At 40.3% G+C, this 22,531-nt stretch overlaps 1 protein-coding gene across 5 annotated transcripts in view; it reads right to left on the bottom strand.

The window, feature by feature from the left end:
• The window catches only part of OMA1 (OMA1 zinc metallopeptidase), a 62,855-nt gene continuing 57,008 nt past the window's right edge, over positions 16,685–22,531 (bottom strand). For 4 of the 5 annotated variants that reach the window (XM_018044687.1, XM_005678349.3, XM_018044697.1 and 1 more), the window contains exon 9: positions 16,685–17,530. In XM_018044687.1, the coding sequence (XP_017900176.1) occupies positions 17,324–17,530 (207 nt within the window). In that variant the 3' untranslated portion in view covers positions 16,685–17,323. The remainder of the gene's footprint in view (positions 17,531–22,531) is intronic. The other variant, XM_018044702.1, reaches the window with a different exon arrangement.

Here is a 22,531-nt window from a genome sequence, read left to right on the forward strand (position 1 = left end):
ATGTGTGTGTGTGTATATACATATATATAAAACTGAGTCTCTTTGCTGTACAGCAGAATTAACACAGCATTGCAAATCATGAGTATTCCAATTTTTAAAAAAACATGTTATATAATATAACAATTACCAGGAATTTTATCTTCATGTATATGAATATGCTTAAAATAGATATTTTTACCACAAGCCATGGAGCATTAAAATGAGTGCTTTTAAGAAAGGGAAGAGAAGGTATTGGCCCTGCTGTTCGCAAGTGAGGAGTGAAAGGAAAGGAACCCTGTGCGTTTCCACTTCCTTTATGAGATTTGTCAGCTGAAGCAGTAAATTGATGAGGAGCACAGACTCTGGAATCAGAAGATGAAGGCTTGAATCTCAGTTCTGCCATTACTTGCTGAGCAGTGCTGGGCACGCAGTTGCTTAGTACCTTTGAGCTTCAGTTTTGAGATAAAAAATGGAGGTAAGACCTGCCTCTCCAAAGAGAGTGGAGTTACAGTGTGGTGTTACTGTTGAATGAGCATAGGATTATAAATCAACAAATCTTTTCCTTCTGATCTCAGTTCAGCCATTCACTTGGATAACCTGCCTAACTCCTTCAAGCTTTAGTTTTATCCCCTATGAGCAAAACTCACTTGTCCTTCCAATCTCATAGGTTGATTTTGAGGATATAATTCAGGATAGGCAAAATAAATAAATAAATAAATAAATGATAAAACAAACATTTCAACACAAATCCACTATCATATCAACATAAAATTTTGCTACAGTGTTTTTGTACAGATTAAATATCATTTCAGACCAATCTTCAAAGGATCATGTTTCCTTACTTGCTCAAAGAGGCAAAGGTAACAGGTTTCTTTATTCATCACTCAACAGACCCTTCGGTTGCATGTCCCCCACCGTGTCATAGAGCTCTGTTTGGGTGCTGTTGACTGTACCCATCCTTGGCTCCTGCCAGTCAGGACAATCCCATCCTCTCCCTTGGTGATGGTGACTGCTTCTGGGATAATCTTTAGAGGCTGCAATTAGAAATGAAGGCGTTATTTCAAAAGTTGCAAAGTGAGTCACTCTTCCCACCTAGATGTGAAGTAAACCTGGCGGCTGCCAACAGCCATCTTGATTATCATCAGAGGAGAGAGAAGCCAGAGCTGAGAAAAATCACAAGAGCCATTGCTCTGCTGATATCATGATCCTCTGGACTGAACTGTGTCCAGAGCTAGTGCACTGCTGGGCTTGCTGGCTAAGACAATAAATTTTCTTGATTGAGGTTGAGTTGGTTTTTCTGTTCTTGCAAGTAAAATAATCTTAAGAAATATACCATGTGACCTTAAGCAAGTTTCATTAACCCCCTGAACATCAGTTTCCTGATCTATAATAGGGGATAATATAATATCTATCATATACAAGGTTACAGTGAGGTTCAATAGTGCTTGAAAAATGCTTAGCACAGTGCTTAGTACAAAGTAAGAATTCAATAAATTGTGGCTATTTTTATTATGTTTGGAGCTCTGGACATTGTGCTAAATGCTTTCAGTACATCATTTCCCTTAATCATCACATTAACCTATAAAGTAGGATTTATTATCTCCATTTATAAATGAAGAAATGAGGGTTAGAGGGTTTAGGGGACTTGTCCAGGGTCCCATGGCTACCAAAAGGCAGAGATTTCACCAAGTATGATTGCTTTTCCTTTTTTCTAATCTTTTGACCAGATGATATTGTACATTATCAGCAAAACGCAAATGTGCTAAAAATGATTAGGTATTAGCGATATAGCAGTAAATATACATGTTTTCTTTGAGCTTAGTTTTAGAGGGTATAGTATTAAAACTATTTGGATTATAAACAAAATTAGATTGAATTTCTGCCCTGGATTAACCAGCATCACATTCCAGCCAATAGCATCTAAATCCTTCAAGCACATAAAAAGCACTGAAAGTAAGTTAAGCAACTAAATGCAGGACATAGACAGGTCGTTTCCATGTACAACCTAAAGCATATGTACACCTATTATGTTCCAATTGCTATCTAATTTCTCCTAAAACCCTGAGCTGAAACGTAACGTTTCTTTTACATTTATTGATTCTAGTTTTAAAAGAATCCTTTTCATGTACACTATGAAATTATCATCTCTATATTTTCTCTGCTCTTTCTGACAAGATGTCAGCTTGTGTATGTTTTCCAGGAAGTCTGAACAATACAATTAGATGTGAGAATAGAAGAAAACAAACAGACTAGGGTCTCCACCACATAATTTTCTTAGGAAATTTACAGGGCAATCTAAAACTGTGCTTTACTGTTGACCTGTAGGGGACCTTCTCCAGGTGTCGTTACATGGCATGGAGTGACAGAACTCCAATCACTAAGGGAGGAAAGAACAACCAAATGGAGAATGGTTAATCCAAACCTCTGCCTTACAAGTGTTGTCTCGTGGGCAGATGAGGGGATTCCTTCCAAGCGATATATAGAAAGCTTCAAAAAACATAAATACACTCTGGACTTGTCTTCTTAACAACTAGGTCAATATTTTGTCAAAGAAAATGTAAGTGCATCCAGACATATCCCCAATGAGAAGTAAGAGTTTCACAAGCAGGGCGAGAGGTTTCACTTCTGTCCTGCCTCATTCCAGGTTTTTCACATGAAGCCTGATAGAAACGTCTGAGAGGAGGACCTGGAAAACAATCTTATAGATGACACAAGTGACCCTTGATTTTAAACTTAGACAGTTTTTTACCTATATCAAAGTCATACATGAGGAAGCTGACAAACAACCTAGAATAGAGTTTGTTCCTTTTGGTAGTTTTTAGAAAGCTGAGAGTGGGGAAGTGGACCTATTTGTAGTCAGGCAGGTCTAGCTTTGCTCCTTCTAGGTGAGAGACACTGAGTGTATCTTTGAACCTCTGCAAGCCTGTTTCTCATCATAAAATGAAAATACGGGCATGCCTCATTTCACTGCGCTTCACTTTATTGCACTTTGCAGGTATCATGTCTTTTACAAATTGAAGGTTTGTGGCAAGACTGTGTCACCCTGTCCTGACAGCATTATATTTTAATTAAGGTGTGTACATAGCTTTTTACACATGATGCTATTGCACATGTAATAGACTACAGTACGGTATAAACATAAGTTTTATATGCACTGGGAAGCCAAAAAAATTGCAACTCATTTGACTGGGATATTCACTTTCCTGTGGTGCTCTGGAACCGATCCTGCAGTATCTCTGAGGTATGCCTGTAGTAAGAAGTATTCACAGGGTTGTGTGATGAATGGGCACAGGTAAAAGGTAGCTTATTTTCCCTTTTTCTATTAAACTATTTATTTGATTTAATCTGTTATAAGAAAAATACCCCTCTTAATATAACCTCAGCATCACTAGACCTCACCAGTTTGGGAGTACAAATCATACAAAAACAACAATACATTTTAAAAACCTATTTCTACATGTAGCAAATACAGTAATTTCTGGGTATCACTAGGGATGTGTCTTATGCTTCTTTCATTTTCATCCAGATCTTTTTCGATGTCCACTGCCCAGAAAGATCAACTTGGGGACTACACCTCGCCCCTGCCTGTGTCTCTGTGATACCTCAGTGATAACAGGTTGGCTGTGCTGAGAACCCCCGAGGTACCGAGACTATAATGCCATCAACGAGCCCAGATGATACGACGACCTGCTTCGGCTTCAGTGCACCAGAAGCACACTATGTCTGCAGAGAAGATCCTTCTCCACATTTTCTCACCTGATCACTTAAACCACAAACAGCACTACTTGTGTCTGCCTATGGAAAGAGCTTCTTCAGCTTCTTCTTAATCACTCATGGCCCACAGATGAGGATCAGGAAACTCTCTAGTCAAAGGTGCCCTATTCCACACAAGTGCAGTCCTAATGCAAACCAATTTCTGCCTATATCAGACTATCAATTTCCTAGTTCCTTGCAACCACCCAGACTCTTAAATTCAGTTTAGGCTCAGCTGGAACCCTCTGCTGCTGCTAAGTCGCTTCAGTCGTGTCCGACTCTGTGCAACCCCATAGATGGCAGCCCACCAGGCTCTGCCATCCCTGGGATTCTCCAGGCAAGAACACTGGAGTGGGTTGCCATTTCCTTCTGCAATACATGAAAGTGAAAAGTGAAAGTGAAGTCACTCAGTCGTGGGGTCGACCCTTTGCAACCCCATGGACAGCAGCCCACCAGGCTCCTCCGTCCTTGGGATTCTCCAGGCAAGGCATGCCAGGCCTCCCTGTTCATCACCAACTCCCAGAGTTCACTCAGACTCACGTCCATCGAGTCAGTGATGCCATCCAGCCATCTCATCCTCTGTCGTCCCCTTCTCCTCCTGCCCCCAATCCCTCCCAGCATCAGAGTCTTTTCCAGTGAGTCAACTCTTCGCATGAAGTGGCCAAAGTACTAGAGTTTCAGCTTTAGCATCATTCCTTCCAAAGAAATCCTAGGGCTGATCTCCTTCAGAATGGACTGGTTGGATCTCGTTGCAGTCCAAGGGACTCTCAAGAGTCTTCTCCAACACCACAGTTCAAAAGCATCAATTCTTTGGTGCTCAGCCTTCTTCACAGTCCAACTCTCACATCCATACATCAGTTCAGTTCAGTTGCTCAGTCGTGTCCGACTCTTTGCGACCCCATGAATCGCAGCACGCCAGGCCTCCCTGTCCATCACCATCTCCCGGAGTTCACTCAGACTCACATCCATCGAGTCCATGATGCCATCCAGCCATCTCATCTAGGTTGGTCATAACTTTTCTTCCAAGGAGTAAGCCTCTTTTAATTTCATGGCTGCAGTCACCATCTGCAGTGATTTTGGAGCCCCCCAAAATAAAGTCTGACACTGTTTCCACTGTTTCCCCATCTATTTCCCATGAAGTTATGGGACCGGATGCCATGATCTTCGTTTTCTGAATGTTGAGCTTTAAGCCAACTTTTTCACTCTCCTCTTCACTTTCTGCTATAAGGATGGTATCATCTGCATATCTGAGGTTATTGATATTTCTCCTGGCAATCTTGATTCCAGCTTGTGTTTCTTCCAGTCCAGTGTTTCTCATGACGTACTCTGCATATAAGTTAAATAAGCACGGTGACAATATACAGCCTTGACGTACTCCTTTTCCTATTTGGAACCAGTCTGTTGTTCCATGTCCAGCTCTAACTGTTCCTTCCTGGCCTGTATACAGATTTCTCAAGAGGCAGGTCAGGTGGGCTGGTATTCCCATCTCTCTCAGAATTTTCCACAGTTTATTGTGGTCCACACAGTCAAAGTCTTTGGCATAGTCAATAAAGCAGAAATAGATGTTTTTCTGGAACTCTCTTGCTTTTTCCATGATCCAGCAGATCTTGGCAATTTGATCTCTGGTTCCTCCGCCTTTTCTAAAACCAGCTTGAACATCAGGAATTTCACGGTTCACATATTGCTGAAGCCTGGCTTGGAGAATTTTCCTCTAGATCAAAACAATTATTTCACATTCTGATATTCTGATTTTTTACCCACTAGAGGTTTTCCCCCAAATCAAAAGCATAAGACACGTAAAATGTGTAATACAGGGGCGGTCCTAAGATGGCGGAGGAATAGGATGGGGAGACCAATTTCTCCCCCACAAATTCATTGAAAAGAAAATTTGAACGCTGAGAAAATTCCACAAAACAACTTCTGAATGTTGGCAGAGGACATCAGGCACCCAGAAAGGCAGCCCATTGTCTTTGAGAGGAAGTAGGACAAAATATGAAAGATAAAAAGAGAGACAAAAGAGGTAGGGACGAAGATCCGTCCTGGGAAGGGAGTCTTAAAAGAGAAGTTTCCAAACACCAGGAAACACTCTCACCGGCGGGTCTGTGGGGAGTTTTGGAATCTCAGAGGGCAACATAACTGGGAGGAAAAATAAATAAATAAAACCCACAGATTACGTGCCTAAGGGCAACTCCCAGTGCACCCGCCAAGCGAGGGCTGAACAGGGAGGCATGGGCTGCATTGTTTAAAGTAAGGACAGGGCCTGAATGCTGAGGGCAATCTGAGGGAACTAACATGAGATAGCAACCCAAACTGTGAGATAGCAACCCAAACTGTGGGATAGCCAGAGAGAGACAAAAAAAAAAAACAGAGAGAGAGAGAGAACTATCCTGTGAAAAGCCCTAACCTAAGGCACTGCCAGGCAGGCTCACAGAACAAGGGACTGAGGGAATACCAGAGGAGAGCTAGCCGGCTTTGGACCGGCCCATCCCCTGCTGGAGACAGGCAGGCAGGCGGGGATAGCCAGAGCCGGAAAGGGGCAATCTCAGCCCCAGAGATGGCATCCTCCACCAAACTGCAAGCAGGCTCCCAGTTGCTAGCCAAGACTTATTGGGATTCTGGGCGGTTGACATCTGCCAGGAGGGTCGCAGCCAGAGACCAGCTCCCCAGAAGAACCGCACGGCACACCTGAGACGGCGCACCCGCTGCCACCCAGGAAACTGAGCTGCTGGGACCAGGGAGGTTCTAAGACGCACTCCCCACCTGGGGAGACTGCGCTCGCCAAGCACCTGGTCACCTGAGCTGCTTGGACCTGGGAAGGGCACAAAACACAGACCCAACTGAGTCTGCGCCTTTGTGGAGTACCCGAGAACCTGAACCTGAGCGGCTTAGACCTGGGAAGTGCATACAACCCAGGGCTCACCTCAGACAGTTCCCGGCAGAGCAACCTAGAGCCTGAGAAGTGTAGACTGGGAAAGCACATGTGCCATGAGTGGGAGCACCCAGTGTGGCCCAGGCGCTGCGAGCACTCCCCACACACGCCAGTGGTATTTGTTTGCAGTGTTTCTCCCTCCCCACAGCGTGACTGAACAAGTGAGCCTAAATAAGTGACCACCCTTGCCCCCATGTGTCAGGGCGGAAATTAGACACTGAAGAGAGCAGCAAACAGAAGAAGGTAAAATAAACAGAGGGAACCGTTTTGCAAGTGACAGGTGCAACAGATTAAAACCTCTAGTTAGCACCAACTACACTGGAAGGGGCCTATAGATCTTGAGAAGTATAAGCTGGATCAAGGAACTATCTGAAACTGAACTGACCACACACTGCCTGCAACAGCTCCAGAGAAGTTCCTAGATATACTTTTACTATTATCACTTTTTAAATTTTTAAAAAATGAAAAATAAAAATTTTAAGTCCTCTATTACTTCAATTTTCATTTTTATAACCTACTACTAACTTGCAAAAAAAGACTCTATTTTTAAAGCAAACTTCATATAATTTTTGTGACTTTTTTTAATATTGTATTTTTGAGAATTTAACCACTACTCTAGATTTTTAATCTTTGCTTTTTGGTATTTGTTATCAATTTTGTACCTTTAAGAACCCAATCTTCAGTACCCATTTTAACTTGGGAGTGTGATTAATGGCTTGATTGCTCTCTCCCCCTTTTGACTCTCTTTTTTCTCCACCAGGTCGCCTTTTTCTCCTCCCTCCCCCTTCTCTTCTTTACCAAACTCTGTGAATCTCTTTGTGTGTTTTGGACTGTGGAGAACACTTAGGGAACTGATTACTGGCTGGATTTGTCTCTCTCCTTTTGATTCCCCCTCTTCTCCTCCTGGTCACCTCTAACTCCCTCCTTCCTCTTCTCTTCTCCATGTAACTCTGTGAACCTCTCCAGGTGTCCCTCACTGTGGGAAGCTTTTCATCATTAGTGTTAGTTGCTCAGTCGTACCCGACCCTTTGCGACCTCATGGACTGCAGCCCTCTGTCTGTGAGATTTTCCAGGCAAGGATACTGGAGTGGGTTGCCATTTCCTTCTCCAGGGGATCTTCCCAACCCAGGAATCAAACCCAGGTCTCCTGCACTGCAGGCAGATTCTTTACCAAGATGTTTCATCACTGGTGCTGTGTTTTCTATCTCATTTATTGTATTATTCATTATTGACTCTTTTATTTCTTCTAGGTCCTTGTTATACATTCCTTGCATCTTCTCAATCCTTGTCTCCAGGCTATTTATCTGCAACTCCATTTTGTTTTCAAGATTTTCGATAATTTTTACTATCATTATTCTGAATTCCTTATCAGGTAGGTTCCCTGATACAGACAAGCAAAAGCTCAGAGAATTCAGCATCACCAAACCAGCTCTTCAACAAATACAAAAGGATCTTCTCTAGACAGGAAACACAGGAAACACAGAAAGGATGTATAAACTTGAACCCAAAACAACAAAGTAAATGGCAACGGGATCATACTTATCAATAATTACCTTAAATGTAAATGAGTTGAATGCCCCAGCCAAAAGACAAAGACTGGGTGAATGGATACAAAAATAAGACCCCTATATATGTTGTCTACAAGTGACCCACCTCAAAACAAGGGACACATACAGACTGAAAGTGAAGGGCTGGAAGAAGATATTCCACACAAATAGAGACCAAAAGAAAGCAGGAGTAGCAATAGTCATATTAGACAAAATAGACTTTAAAATAAAGGCTGTGAAAAGAGACAAAGAAGGACACTACATAATGATCAAAGGATCAATCCAAGAAGAAGATACAAAAATTATAAATATATATGCACCCAACATAGGAGCATTGCAATAAGTAAGGCAAATGCTAACAAGTATGAAAGGGGAAATTAACAATAACATGATAATAGTGGGAGACTTTAATACCCCACTCACACCTATGGATGAATCACTAAACAGAAAATTAACAAGGAAACACAAACTTTAAATGATACAATGGACCAGTTAGACCTAATTGATATCTATAAGACATTTCATCCCAAAATAATGAATTTCACCCTTTTCTCAAGTAGGAACCTTTTCCAGGATAAATCATATCCTGGGCCATAAAGCCACCCTTGTAAATTTTAAAAAAAAATTGAAATCATTCCAAGCATCTTTTCTAACCACAATGCAGTAAGATTAGATGTCAATTACAGGAGAAAAACTATTAAAAATTCCAACATATGGAGGCTGAACAACATGCTGCTAGATAACCAACAAATCACAGAAGAAATCAAAAAAGAAATCAAAATATGCATAGAAATGAATGAAAATGAAAACACAACAACCCAAACCCCATGGGACACTGTAAAAGCAGTGCTAAGGGGAAGGTTCATAGCAATACAGGCTTATCTCAAGAAAGAAGAAAAAAGTCAAATAAATAACCTAACTCTACACCTAAAGCAACTAGAAAAGGAAGAAATGAAGAACCCCAGGGTCAGTAGAAGAAAAGAATCTTAAAAATTAGGGCAGAAATAAATGAAAAAGAAACAAAAGAGACTATAGCAAAAATCAACAAAGCTTAAAGCTGGTTCTTTGAGAAGATAAATAAAATTGACAAACCATCAGCCAGACTAATCAAGAAACAAAGGGAGAAGTATCAAATCAACAAAATTATAAGTGAAAATGGAGAAATCACAACAGACAACACAGACATACAAAGGATCATAAACTACTATCAGCAATTATATGCCAATAAAATGGACAACTTGGAAGAAATGGACGAATTCTTAGAAAAGTATAACTTTCCAAAACTGAACCTTTAAGAAATAGAAAATCTTAACAGACCTATCACAAGCATGGAAATCAAAACTGTAATCAGAAATCTTCCAGCAAACAAAAGCCTAGGTCCAGACGGCTTCACAGCTGAATTCTACCAAAAAATTCAGAGAAGAGCTAACACCTCCCCTACTCAAAATCTTCCAGAAAACTGCAGAGGAAGTTAAACTTCCAAACTCATTCTATGAGGCCACCATCACCCTAATAACAAAACCAGACAAAGATACCACAAAAAAAGAAAACTACAGGCCAATATCACTGATGAAAAAATCCTTAACAAAATTCTAGCAAACAGAATCCAACAATATATTAAAAAGATCATACATCTGACCAAGTGGGCTTTATCCCAAGGATGCAAGGATTCTGCAATATCTGCAAATCAATCAATGTAATACACCACAGTAACAAATTGAAAGATAAAAACCGTATGATTATCTCAATAGATGCAAAGAAAGCCTTTGACAAAATTCAACATCCATTTATGATTTAAAAAAAAAAAACCCTCCAGAAAGCAGGAATAGAAGGGACATACCTCAACATAATAAAAGCTATATATGACAAACCCACAGCAAACATTATCCTCAATGATGAAAAACTGAAAGAATTTCCCCTAAAGTTAGGAACAAGACAAGGGTGCCCACTCTCACCACTACTATTCAACATAGTTTTAGAAGTTTTGGCCATAGCAATCAGAGCAGAAAAATAAATAAAAGGAATCCAGATGGGAAAAGAAGAAGTAAAACTCTCACTGTTTGCAGATGACATGATCCTCTACATAGAAAACCCTAAAGACTCCACCAGAAAATTACTAGAGCTAATCAATGAATATAGAAAAGTTGCAGGATATAAAATTAACACTCAGAAATCCCTTGCATTCCTATACACTAACAATGAGAAAATAGAAAGAGAAATTAAGGGAACAATTCCATTCACCATTTAAATGAAAAGAATAAAATACTTAGGAATATATCTACCTAAAGAAACTAAAGACCTATATATAGAAAACTATAAAACACTGATGAAAGAAATCAAAGAGGACACTAATAGATGGAGAAATATACCATGTTCATGGATTGGAAGAATCAATATAGTGAAAATGGGTATACTACCCAAAGCAATCTATAGATTTAATGCAATCCCTATCAAACTACCAATGGTATTTTTCACAGAACTAGAACAAATAATGTCACAATTTGTATGGAAATACAAAAAAAAACTCAAATAGCCAAAGCAATCTTGAGAAAGAAGAATGGAACTGGAGGAATCGACCTGTCTGACTTCAAGCTCTACTACAAAGCCACAGTCATCAAGACAGTATGGTACTGGCACAAAGACAGAAAAACAGATCAATGGAACAAAATAGAAAGCCCAGAGATAAATCCACACACCTATGGACACCTTACCTTTGACAAAGGAGGCAAGAATATACAATGGATAAAGACAATCTCTTTAACAAGAAGTGCTGAGAAAACTGGTCAACCACTTGTAAAAGAATGAAACTAGAACACTTTCTAACACCACACACAAAAATAAACTCAAATGGATTAACGATCTAGATGTAAGATCAGAAACTATAAAACTCCTAGAGGAAAACATAGGCAAAACACTCCCTGACATAAATCACAGCAGGATCCTCTATGACCCACCTCGCAGAGTAATGTTAATAAAATCAAAAATAAACAAATGGGATCAAATTAAAATTAAAAGCTTTTGCAGAACGAAGGAAACTATAAGCAAGGTTAAAAGACAGACTTCAGAATGGGAGAAAATAATAGCAAATGAAGCAACTGACAAAAGAATTAATCTCAAAAATATACAAGCAATTCCTGCAGCTCAATTCCAGAAAAATAAATGACCCAATAAAAAAATGGGCCAAAGAACTAAACAGACATTTCTCCAAAGAAGACATACAGATGGCTAACAAACACCTGGAAAGATGCTCAACATCACTCATTATCAGAGAAAAGCAAATCAAAACCACAATGACATACCATCTCATGCCGGTCAGAATGGCTGCGATCCAAAAGTCTACAAACAATAAATTCTGGAGAGGGAGTGGAAAAAAGGGAACCCTCTTACACTGTTGGTGGGAATGCAAACTAGTACAGCCACTATGGAGAACAGTGTAGAGATTCCTTTAAAAACTGCAAATAAAACTGCCATATGACTCAGCAATCCCATTGCTGGGCATATATGCTGAGGAAACCAGAACTGAAAGAGACACGTGTACCCCAATGTTCATCGCAGCACTGTTTATAATAGCCAGGACATGGAAGCAACCTAGATGTCCATCAGCAGATGAATAGATAAGAAAGCTGTGGTACATATACACAATGGAATATTGCTCAGCCATTAAAAAGAATACATTTGAGTCAGTTCTGAGGTGGATGAAACTGGAGCCTATTATACAGAGTGAAGTAAGCCAGAAAGAAAAACACCAATACACTATAGTGACACATATATACGGAATTTAGAAAGATGGTAACGATAACCCTATATGTGAGACAGCAAAAGGGACACAGATGTATAGAACAGTCTTTTGGACTCTGTGGGAGAAGGCGAGGGTGGAATGATTTGAGAGAATAGCATTGAAACATGTATATTATCATATGTGAAACAGATTGCCAGTCCAGGTTCAGTGCATGAGACAGGGTACTCAGCACTGGTGCACTGGGATGACCTAAAGGGATGGGATGTGGAGGGAAGTGGGAGGGGGGGTTCAGGATGGGGAACACATGTACATCCATGACTGATTCATGTCCATGTATGGCAAAACCACTGCACTATTGTAATTAGCCTCCAATTAAAATAAATAAAAAATAAATAAAATGTATTTTTGTTCCAGAATTAAAAAACAAAAAAGGAGTTAGGCATGATTAAAAGCGAGGTTCTTGATTTATCAAGAAGTAAAATGTAGCAGTGATCGTCAACCAGAAAGTAAATTATTTATCACTAGATAGCACTGTACTGGATAATTAAAAAAAATTTTTTTAGCTCAAGGTTCAACTTACTTATCAAATTAAAGAATTCTTTCTTTCAACAGAAGAAGGTAAGATTACATTACTCCTATTTTAAGTTATCTCATGGCTTTGAAAATAAAAGATATGGTTTAATGGAAAACAAAACAATGACATACTCATTAAACTCTATTTTTAAACTATTCTGATATATTAAATAACTCTTCTGATATTTTCTAAGCAGAAATAATGATGAATGTCTCTTGTTTACAATACAACAAACAAGTATAGGAACGGAACCTGCGCAGATTTGCACTATAGCAATTTGACTTAGGGGGAACTACATGTCCCAGAATCTCTGGTCACAAACGGCTCCAGGAAGAGGTGGGCAAAAGAGGAATTCACTTCAGATGCCAGAGGAGGAACTGAGGCAGCCATAGGATTTCTCTTCTTGGTTAGATGTGGTCACAGATACTGACACTACCAGTTCCAGCCCATCCTAACACCCCTCTGGTCCATGTCTAGCTCTTTTTTTCTCAAACACTGAACCGACTGAGCAATAAAAACCCCAGGTTCACACCAGAGAGCTGGCAGAAGACACAGAAGTGGCATTCTAGAAGTATTTAATTATGGACGAATAATGTTTAGTAAGCTATAATAATGAAGTAAATGAGTTAAGCTCCTCCTCACACAGTACCTTCAATGTGTTGATAATGTTCTATTAATTTATAGATTTATCAGTTCAATTCGGTCACTAAGTCATGTTCGACTCTGTGACCCCGTGAATCGCAGCACGCCAGGCCTCCCTGTCCATCACCATCTCCCGGAGTTCACTCACTCACGTCCATTGAGTCAGTGATGGCATCCAGCCATCTCATCCTCTGTCGTCCCCCTCTCCTCCTGCCCCCAATCCCTCCCAGCATCAGAGTCTTTTCCAATGAGTCAACTCTTCACATGAGGTGGCCAAAGTACTGGAGCTTCAGCTTCAGCATCATCCCTTCCAAAGAAATCCCAGGGCTGATCTTCAGAATGGACTGGTTGGATCTCCTTGCAGTCCAAGGGACTCTCAAGTCTCTTCTCCAACCACAGTTCAAAAGCATCAATTCTTTGGTGCTCAGCCTTCTTCACAGTCCAACTCTCACATCCATACATGACTAGTGGAAAAACCATAGCCTTGACTAGGCAGACCTTAGTCGGCAAAGAAACGTCTGCTTTCGAACATGCTATCTAGGTAGGTCATAACTTTTCTTCCAAGGAGTAAGTGTCTTTTAATTTCATGGCTGCAGTCACCATCTGCAGTGATTTTGGAGCCCCAAAAAATAAAGTCTGACACTGTTTCCACTGTTTCCCCATCTATTTCCCATGAAGTGATGGGACCGGATGCCATGATCTTCGTTTTCTGAATGTTGAGCTTGAAGCCAACTGTTTCACTCTTCTCTTTCACTTTCATCAAGAGGCTTTTTAGTTCTTCTTCACTTTCTGCCATAAGGGTGGTGTCATCTGCATATCTGAGGTTATTGAGATTTCTCCCGGCAATCTTGATTCCAGCTTCTGTTTCTTCCAGTACAGCGTTTCTCATGATGTACTCTGCATAGAAGTGAAATAAGCAGGGTGACAACATACAGGCTTGACGTACTCCTTTTCCTATCTGGAACCAGTCTGTTGTTCCATGTCCAGTTCTAACTGTTGCTTCCTGGCCTGTATACAGATTTCTCAAGAGGCAGGTCAGGTGGGCTGGTATTCCCATCTCTTGAAGAATTTTCCACAGTTTATTGTGATCCACACAGTCAAAGGCTTTGGCATAGTCAATAAAGCAGAAAGAGATGTTTTCCTGGAACTCTTGCTTTTTCCATGATCCAGTGGATGCTGGCAATTCGATCTCTCCTTCCTCTGCCTTTTCTAAAACTAGCCTGAACATCAGGAAGTTCATGGTTCACATATTGCTGAAGTCTGGCTTGGAGAATTTTGAGCATTACTTTACTAGCATGTGAGATGAATGCAATTGTGCAGTAGTTTGAGCATTCTTTGGCATTGCCTTTCCTTGGGATTGGAAAGAAAACTAAACTTTTCCAGTCCTGTGGCCACTGCTGAGTTTTTCAAATGTGCTGGCATATTAAGTGCAACACATTCACAGCATCATCTTTCAAGATTTGAAGTAGCTCTACTGGAATTCCATCACCTCCACTAGCTTTGTTCATAGCGATGATTTCTAAGGCCCACTTGACTACACATTCTAGGATGTCTGGCTCTAGATGAATGATCACACCATCGTGATTACCCAGGTCATTAAGATCTTTTTTGTACAGTTCTTCAGTGTATTCTTGCCATCTCTTCTTAATATCTTCTGCTTCTGTTAGGTCCGTACAATATCTGTCCTTTATCGAGCCCATCTTTGCATGAAATGTTCCCTTGGTATCTCTAATTTTCTTGAAGAGATCTCTAGTCTTTCCCATTCTGTTCTTTTCCTCTATTTCTTTGAACTGATCGCTGAAGGCTTTCTTATTTCTTCTTGCTATTCTTTGGAACTCTGCATTCAGATGCTTGTATCTTTCCTTTTCTCCTTTGCTTTTCACTTCTCTTCTTTTCACAGCTATTTGTAAGGCCTCCCCAGACAGCCATTTTGCTTTTTTGCATTTCTTTTCCATGGTGATGGTCTTGATCCCTGTCTCCTGTACAATGTCATGAACCTCATTCTAGTCCCTTAAATCTATTTCTGACTTCCACTGTATAATCATAAGGGATTTGATTTAGGTCATACCTGAATGGTCTAGTGGTTTTCCCTACTTTCTTCAATTTAAGTCTGAATTTGGTAATAAGGAGTTCATGATCTGAGCCACAGTCAGCTCCTGGTCTTGTTTTTGTTGACTGCATAGAGCTTCCCCATCTTTGGCTGCAAAGAATATAATCAATCTGATTTCGGTGTTGACCATCTGGTGATGTCCATGTGTAGAGCCTTTTTTTGTGTTGTTGGAAGAGGGTGTTTGCTATGACCAGTGCATTCTCTTGGCAAAACTCTGTTAGTCTTTGCCCTGCTTCATTCTGCATTCCAATGCCAAATTTGCCTGTTACTCCAGGTGTTTCTTGACTTCCTACTTTTGCATTCCAGTCCCCTATAATGAAAAGGACATCTTTTGGGGGTGTTAGTTCTAAAAGGTCTTGAAGGTCTTCATAGAACTGTTCAACTTCAGCTTCTTCAGTGTTACTGGTTGGGGCATAGACTTGGATTACTGTGATATTGAATGGTTTGCCTTGGAGACGAACAGAGATCATTCTGTCGTTTTTGAGATTGCATCCAAGTACTGAATTTCGGACTCTTTCGTTTACCATGATGGCTACTCCATTTCTTCTGAGGGATTCCTGCCCGCAGTAGTAGATATAAGGGTCATCTGAGTTAAATTCACCCATTCCAGTCCATTTTAGTTTGCTGATTCCTAGCATGTCGACATTCACCCTTGCCATCTCGTTTGACCACTTCCAATTTGCCTTGATTCATGGACCTGACATTCCAGGTTCCTATGCAATATTGCTCTTACAGCATCGGACCTTGCTTCTATCACCAGTCACATCCACAGCTGGGTATTGTTTTTGCTTTGGCTCCATCCCTTCATTATTTCTGGAGTTATTTCTCCACTGATCTCCAGTAGCATACTGGGTACCTACTGACCTGGGGAGTTCCTCTTTCAGTATCCTATAATTTTTCCTTTTCATACAGTTCATGGGGTTCTCAAGGCAAGAATACTTAAGTGGTTTGCCATTCCCTTCTCCAGTGGATCACATTCTGTCAGACCTCTCCACCATGACTCGCCCATCTTGGATGGCCTGACAGGCATGGCTTAGTTTCATTGAGTTAGACAAGGCTGTGGTCCTAGTGTGATTAGATTGACTGGTTTTCTGTGAGTATGGTTTCAGTGTGTCTGCCCTCTGTTGCCCTCTTGCAACACTTACCATCTTACTCAGGTTTCTCTTACCTTGGGCACAGGGTATCTCTTCACGGCTGCTCCAGCAAAGCACAGCCGCTGCTCCTTACTTTGGATGAGGGGTATCTCCTCATTCAAATCTACCCATAGATTTATAGTGTATTTGTATACCCTTTTCCATGTATCAAACATTACATAACATTTTTTTAAGGGCAATCAGTGATATTAAACATCTGGAGATATTCAAGTAAGTTGAGACCACAATGCCTGAACAAAACAGTGAGCTAAAAAATCCATCTTCACCATTTCTTTAATATTTACGAAATTATCATCCAGCAGTTCCAGTCACTGTCCATGAAAACCCTCCATCTATAGTCAGCTATCTTTAACGGTCAACCAAACTCCTGCGTTTGATAGCTAACCACCAAGATGATTTCTTAGTCTGCTTTATTTTCAGAAGTGAAAAAGTAGATCTCGTGCTGGCACCAATGACAAGGATACACAACAGACTCAATATTCTGTGTTAGAAAGAGTTGATCAGTTAAATTATCTTCACACTGGTATCAGCCTGATTCAACTCCCTTAACATCTGAGTTACCACAAGGTAATGAAATGAAACATCAGAGAAAATAAGAAATATAACTGCTAGTTCACTTTTGCGGATTAAAAAAGTCAAGATTCAAAAATAATGTGTAATACAAATTTATTCTGTGACATTTTCCTGATTAAAGATATTTTTAAATTTATTAAATATATCAATATTTCATGAAAAATAAATACCTAGTATAAGAATTTAGATAATACCTGTAATATACATGATTTGACCCTGAGTATCCATTTTTTTTCCTTTCAAACATCATTTTTAAAAAAATAACATGAAAATGATAAGGACTGCTGCATTCTTCATGTATCCTGTGTCTCATAAATTTTAATTCAGCTGCCAGTTCTTTTGTCCACTATACATGTTAATGGTATTTGCTTCTGGTTTTGGATGGGAAGAGCATCCATTTTCTGTTTAACAGTGATATTTAGGTCTTCTTTTTCTGCTTCAAGAAAATTCTTCATGCTGAGTTTGAATAGTAATCGAGGGTCTGGTCCCGAAAGTGGTGGGCAATTACAGGTCTCTCTAATTTTGAGAGCCTATAAAGAAAGAATACAATACAAAATATATACACACATATAAATTAATTAAAACAATGAAAAATAAGAATACATTCTGTATTTCTGCAATAAAGGAATCTTAAATACAACATGTAAAAGAGAACATATGTAAATTCATAGTAAATAGTCATATTTACGTGATTTATCCATACAATAAGGTATGTGCAAAGAACAACTGTATTTGCAATGACTGCCCACTGTCTTGTTGGGAATAAACAAGGCTTCTTGAAGGTATTTCTATGATTTGTCAAACTCGAGCCAATCCTGAGAATAATATTCCGATCAAAAAGATCTGAAGACTCAGAGACTTTTTTCAAGAGAAAAAAAAAAAGATGTGAACACACTGAAAGAAGTTATACATAAGTGGGACAGTCTGGGGTGGAAATGATGCTAGTAACCTAGACAAGTAAGCAAATCAAAATCACAACACCTTTTAACTCCAGGGAAAATAAAATAAGGAAAAAGAAAAGTAAGCATAGTATACAAATGGCTCAGCTGTGATTAGTGTTTACAGTATTTAAAAAATCTATCTTTATCTAACCAAAAGGAGGAGAGCTATATTCATGCCTGTGTATGCACAGGATATGACAGTGGTCAGAGAGACCTTAATTCTCATCCACCATGGGAAGAAAAGAAACATATAATACGCAACACCAAAAAGTTAGGAAGTAGCCATATAAGCACGTTCCATGGACATGGTAGGAAATACTGAAAGAACCAATTTATAGAGTTGCAGTTACCCTTGAAACTGGAAGCATGATAGGGAGACTGTTGCTTCACATACTAGCCTCAGAGAACTAGTACCTACTTCTTTAAAGCAGGTACATGGATGATTTTAAAACATGAAAACCAAAATAGAAATTTTTTAAGAGAAGAAAGTCTTAGATTCTTAAGGGATTTTGAAAGAAACATATTTGAGGGAAAAAATTAGTCTTTTACCGCTTCTAAATCTTGGATAGTGGTGCACATTAAGGGAAGAGAAGCAGGGAAGGGGATTTGAGAATCCCTTAGGAGAATCCCTTAGAAGCAAGAATCCCTTAGAGGAAACGGAGTAGCCCTCATAGTCAATTAAAGAATCTGAAATGCAGTACTTGGGTACAGTCTCAAAAATGACAGAATGATCTCTGTTCATTTCTAAGGCAAACCATTCAATATCACAGTAATCCAAGTCTATGCCCCAACCAGTAATGGTGAAGAAGCTGAAGTTGAACGGTTCTATGAAGACCTAACAGACCTTCTAGAAATAACACCCCCAAAAGACGTCCTTTTCATTAAAGGGGACTGGAATGCAAAAGCAGAGGTCAAGAGATATCTGGAGTAACGGGCAAATTTGGCCTTGGAATACAAACGAAGCAGGGCAAAGACTAACAGAGTTTTGCCAAGAGAATGCACTGGTCATAGCAAACACCCTCTGCCAACACCACAAGAGATGACTCTACACATGGACATCACAAGATGGTCAATAATGAAATCAGATTGATTATATTCTTTGCAGCCAAAGATGGAGAAGCTCTATACAGTCAGTAAAAACAAGACTGAGAGTTGCCTGTGCCTCAGAACTCCTTATTGCAAAATTCAGACTTAAACTGAAGAAAGTAGGGAAAACCACTAGACCATTCAGGTATGACCTAAATCAAATCCCTTCCGATTATACAATGGAAGTGACAAACAAAGTCAATGGATTAGATCTGATAGACAGAGTGCCTGAAGAACTATGGACGGAGGTTCATGACATTGTACAGGAAGCAGTGATCAAGACCATCCCTAAGAAAAAGAAATACAAAAAGGCAAAATGGTTGTCTGAGGAGGCCTTACAAATAGCTGAGAAAAGGAGAGAAGCTAAAGGCAAAGGAGAAAAGGAAAGATATATCCATTTGAATGCAGAATTCCAAAGAATAGCAAGGAGAGACAAGAAAGCCTTCGTCGGTGACCAATGCAAAGGAACAGAAGAAAACAATAAAATGAAAAAGACTAGAGATCTCTTCAAGAAAATAAGAGATACCAAGGGAACTTTTCATACAAAGATGGGCACAATAAAGGACAGAAATGATATGGACCTAACAGAAGCAGAAGATATTAACAAGAGATGGCAAGAATAAACAGAAGAACTATACAAAAAAAGATCTTCATGACCCAGATAACCACAGTGGTGTGATCACTCACCTAGAGACAGACATCCTGGAATGTGAAGTCAAGCGGGCCTTACTTAGGAAGCATTACTACAAACGAAGCTAGTGGAGGTGATGCAATTCCAGTGGAGCTATTTCAAACCCTAAAAGATAATCCTGTGAAAGTGCTACACTCAATATGCCAGCAAATTTGGAAAACTCAGCAGTGGCCACAGGACTGGAAAAGGTTAGTTTTCATTCCAATCCCAAAGAAAGGCAATATCAAAGAATGCTCAAACTACTGCACAATTGCACTCATCTCACATGCTAGTAAAGTAATGCTCAAAATTCTCCAAGCCAGGCTTCAACAGTACGTGAACTGTGAATATCCAAATGTTCAAGCTGGTTTTAGAAAAGGCAGAGGAACCAGAGGTCAAATTGCCAACATCTGTTGGATCATAGAAAAAGAAAGAGAGTTCCAGAAAACCTTCTATTTCTGTTTTATTGACTGCAACAAAGCCTTTGACTGTGTGGATCATAAGAAACTGGAAAATTCTGAAAGAGTTGGGGATGCCAGACCACCTTACCTATCTCCTGAGAAATCTGCATGCAGGTCAAGAAGCAACAGTTAAAACTGGATATGGAACAACAGACTCGTTCTAAATCAGGAAAGGAGTTCATCAAGGCTATATATCGTCACCCTGCTTATTTAACTTATATACAGAGTACATCAAGTGAAATGCTGGCCTGGATGAAGCATAAGCTGGAATCAAGACTGCTGGGAGAAATACCAATAACCTCAGATATGCAGATGACACCACACTTCTGGCAGAAAGCGAAAAAGAACAAAAGAGCCTCTTGATGAAAGTGAAAGAGAGTGAAAAAGTTGGTTTAAACTCAACTTTCAGAAAACTAAGATCATGGCATCTACTCCCATCACTCCATGGCCAAATAGATGGGGAAACAATGGAAATAGTGACAGACTTTCTTTTGGGGGGCTCCAAAATCACTGCAGATGGTGACGGCAGCCATGAAATTAAAAGGTGATTGCTCCTTGGAAGAAAAGTTATGACCAAGCTAGACAGAATATTAAAAAGCAGAGACATTACTTTGCCAACAAAGGTCTGTCTAGTCAAAGCTATGGTTTTTCCATATAAGAGTTGGACTATAAAAAAAAAGCTGAGTGCCAAAGAATTGATGCTTTTGAACTGTGGTGTTGAAGACTCTTGAGAATTCCTTGGACTGCAAGGAGATCCAACCAGTCAATCCTAAATAAAATCAGTCCTGAATGTTCATTGGAAGAACTGATGCTGAAGCTGAAACTCCAGTACTTCGGCCACCTGATGCAAAGAACTGACTCACTGGAAAAAACTCTGACACTGGGAAAGGTTGAAGGCAGGAAGAGAAAGGGACAATAGAAGATGAGGGCTAAATGGCATCTCCAACTCGAAGGACATGAGTTTGTGTAAGCTCCGGGAGTTGGTGATGGACAGGGAGGCCTAGCGTGCTGTAGTCCATGGGGTCGCTAAGGGTGGGACATGACTGAGAGACTGAACTGAACTGAACATTTCATTAGGTCTCACTGATAAAATAATGACCTGGAGGGGTGGAGGGAAGACCTAGAGGACAGGACCTGAGGGAAGAAATAACTCAGGTATCCAGAAGAAGATAATTCCAAAATGCAGCAGTGAGTACCAGAACCTGAGATGGGAGAGTCATGTTCCAGACAGTGAGGAAGCCAGGACAGCTGCAGCAGAGTGGGTATGTGGCAGGTGCAGATCGTGTGGGATCTCATGGGTCAGGGAAGGGATCTGGGTCTTCCTCTGAATGCACCTGCTTCTGACATCTGTGGGGTCCATGGCAAGAATGCAAACGGAGGCTCAGACACCATATATTTAAATATCTAAAATGACTACACAAAAATGTTCTGTTCTACTCTGAGGAACAGACAATCAAAATGACGATGATGGCCAAACACAAAATTAGCATTCTTGAATTTCACTGTAAGGTTGCAGGGAGCCTACCCTGGCTGCTGCCACTGGTCTGCTGTCCACTCCCTTCTCCCACCACTGCCCACCTGGCACTACGAAGAACCTTGTGTGCACGTGTCCAAGGGAAGAGGTCCACACAGGCTCCGGAAACAGACTCCAAAGGATCTGGGTGAGGAATTCCATTATCCCAAATGATGACAGCATAGGTTCTTAAAAGGGTAACTTATATATTCCCTTAGGTCTCACAGGAGAGGAGGGCATACAACCAGAGGCAAGTCAGAAAAGGGTCTTTTTAAATGGCTGAGGCCAGGGCAAGAGCTTGGGTCTAGGACTCTGACTCTGAATGAGGCTGTGAGTTACCAAAATGAAGAGGAAAAAGCACTGAAGTGAAATTCTTTGGTGACAGAGGTCTTGTCTGAATTTTCTTTGTATCTCACAATATGACAGAATGTGATATGTACTCAGCGTTAAGTAAATGTTTGTTAAACTGAACTGAAAAAAGAAAAACAATGTTTCCCAGCTACAGCACTAAAGTAAACAGAAATTCAGACCCTCAGCCAAATGGTGACCTACTGTCCAAACAAGGATACCTTTGAGAGTGAAAGGAAATGCTATTTAAGTAAGATTTACACCAAGACATCAGGCACAAACTGAGACTGTCCTGGCAAAACTGGGACATACTACTCTTGCTTTAACTCCTTTATAACCAGGCTGATGTTCCTTCCCAAGTGAGGAGCCATTATGTCATGGCTGCTACATCACACGCCCAAGGCCTTCCCAGGTGTCAGTAAAGGCCCTAGTGTGGGGTTCAGCAGCTAACAGGTGGTACAACTGAGTTTAACAATGAGAGATGTGAAAAAGCAAACAAAGAGAAGAGAATA

Source organism: Capra hircus, chromosome 3 (genome assembly GCF_001704415.2).
Source record: "Capra hircus breed San Clemente chromosome 3, ASM170441v1, whole genome shotgun sequence".
Lineage (NCBI taxonomy): Eukaryota > Metazoa > Chordata > Mammalia > Artiodactyla > Bovidae > Capra > Capra hircus.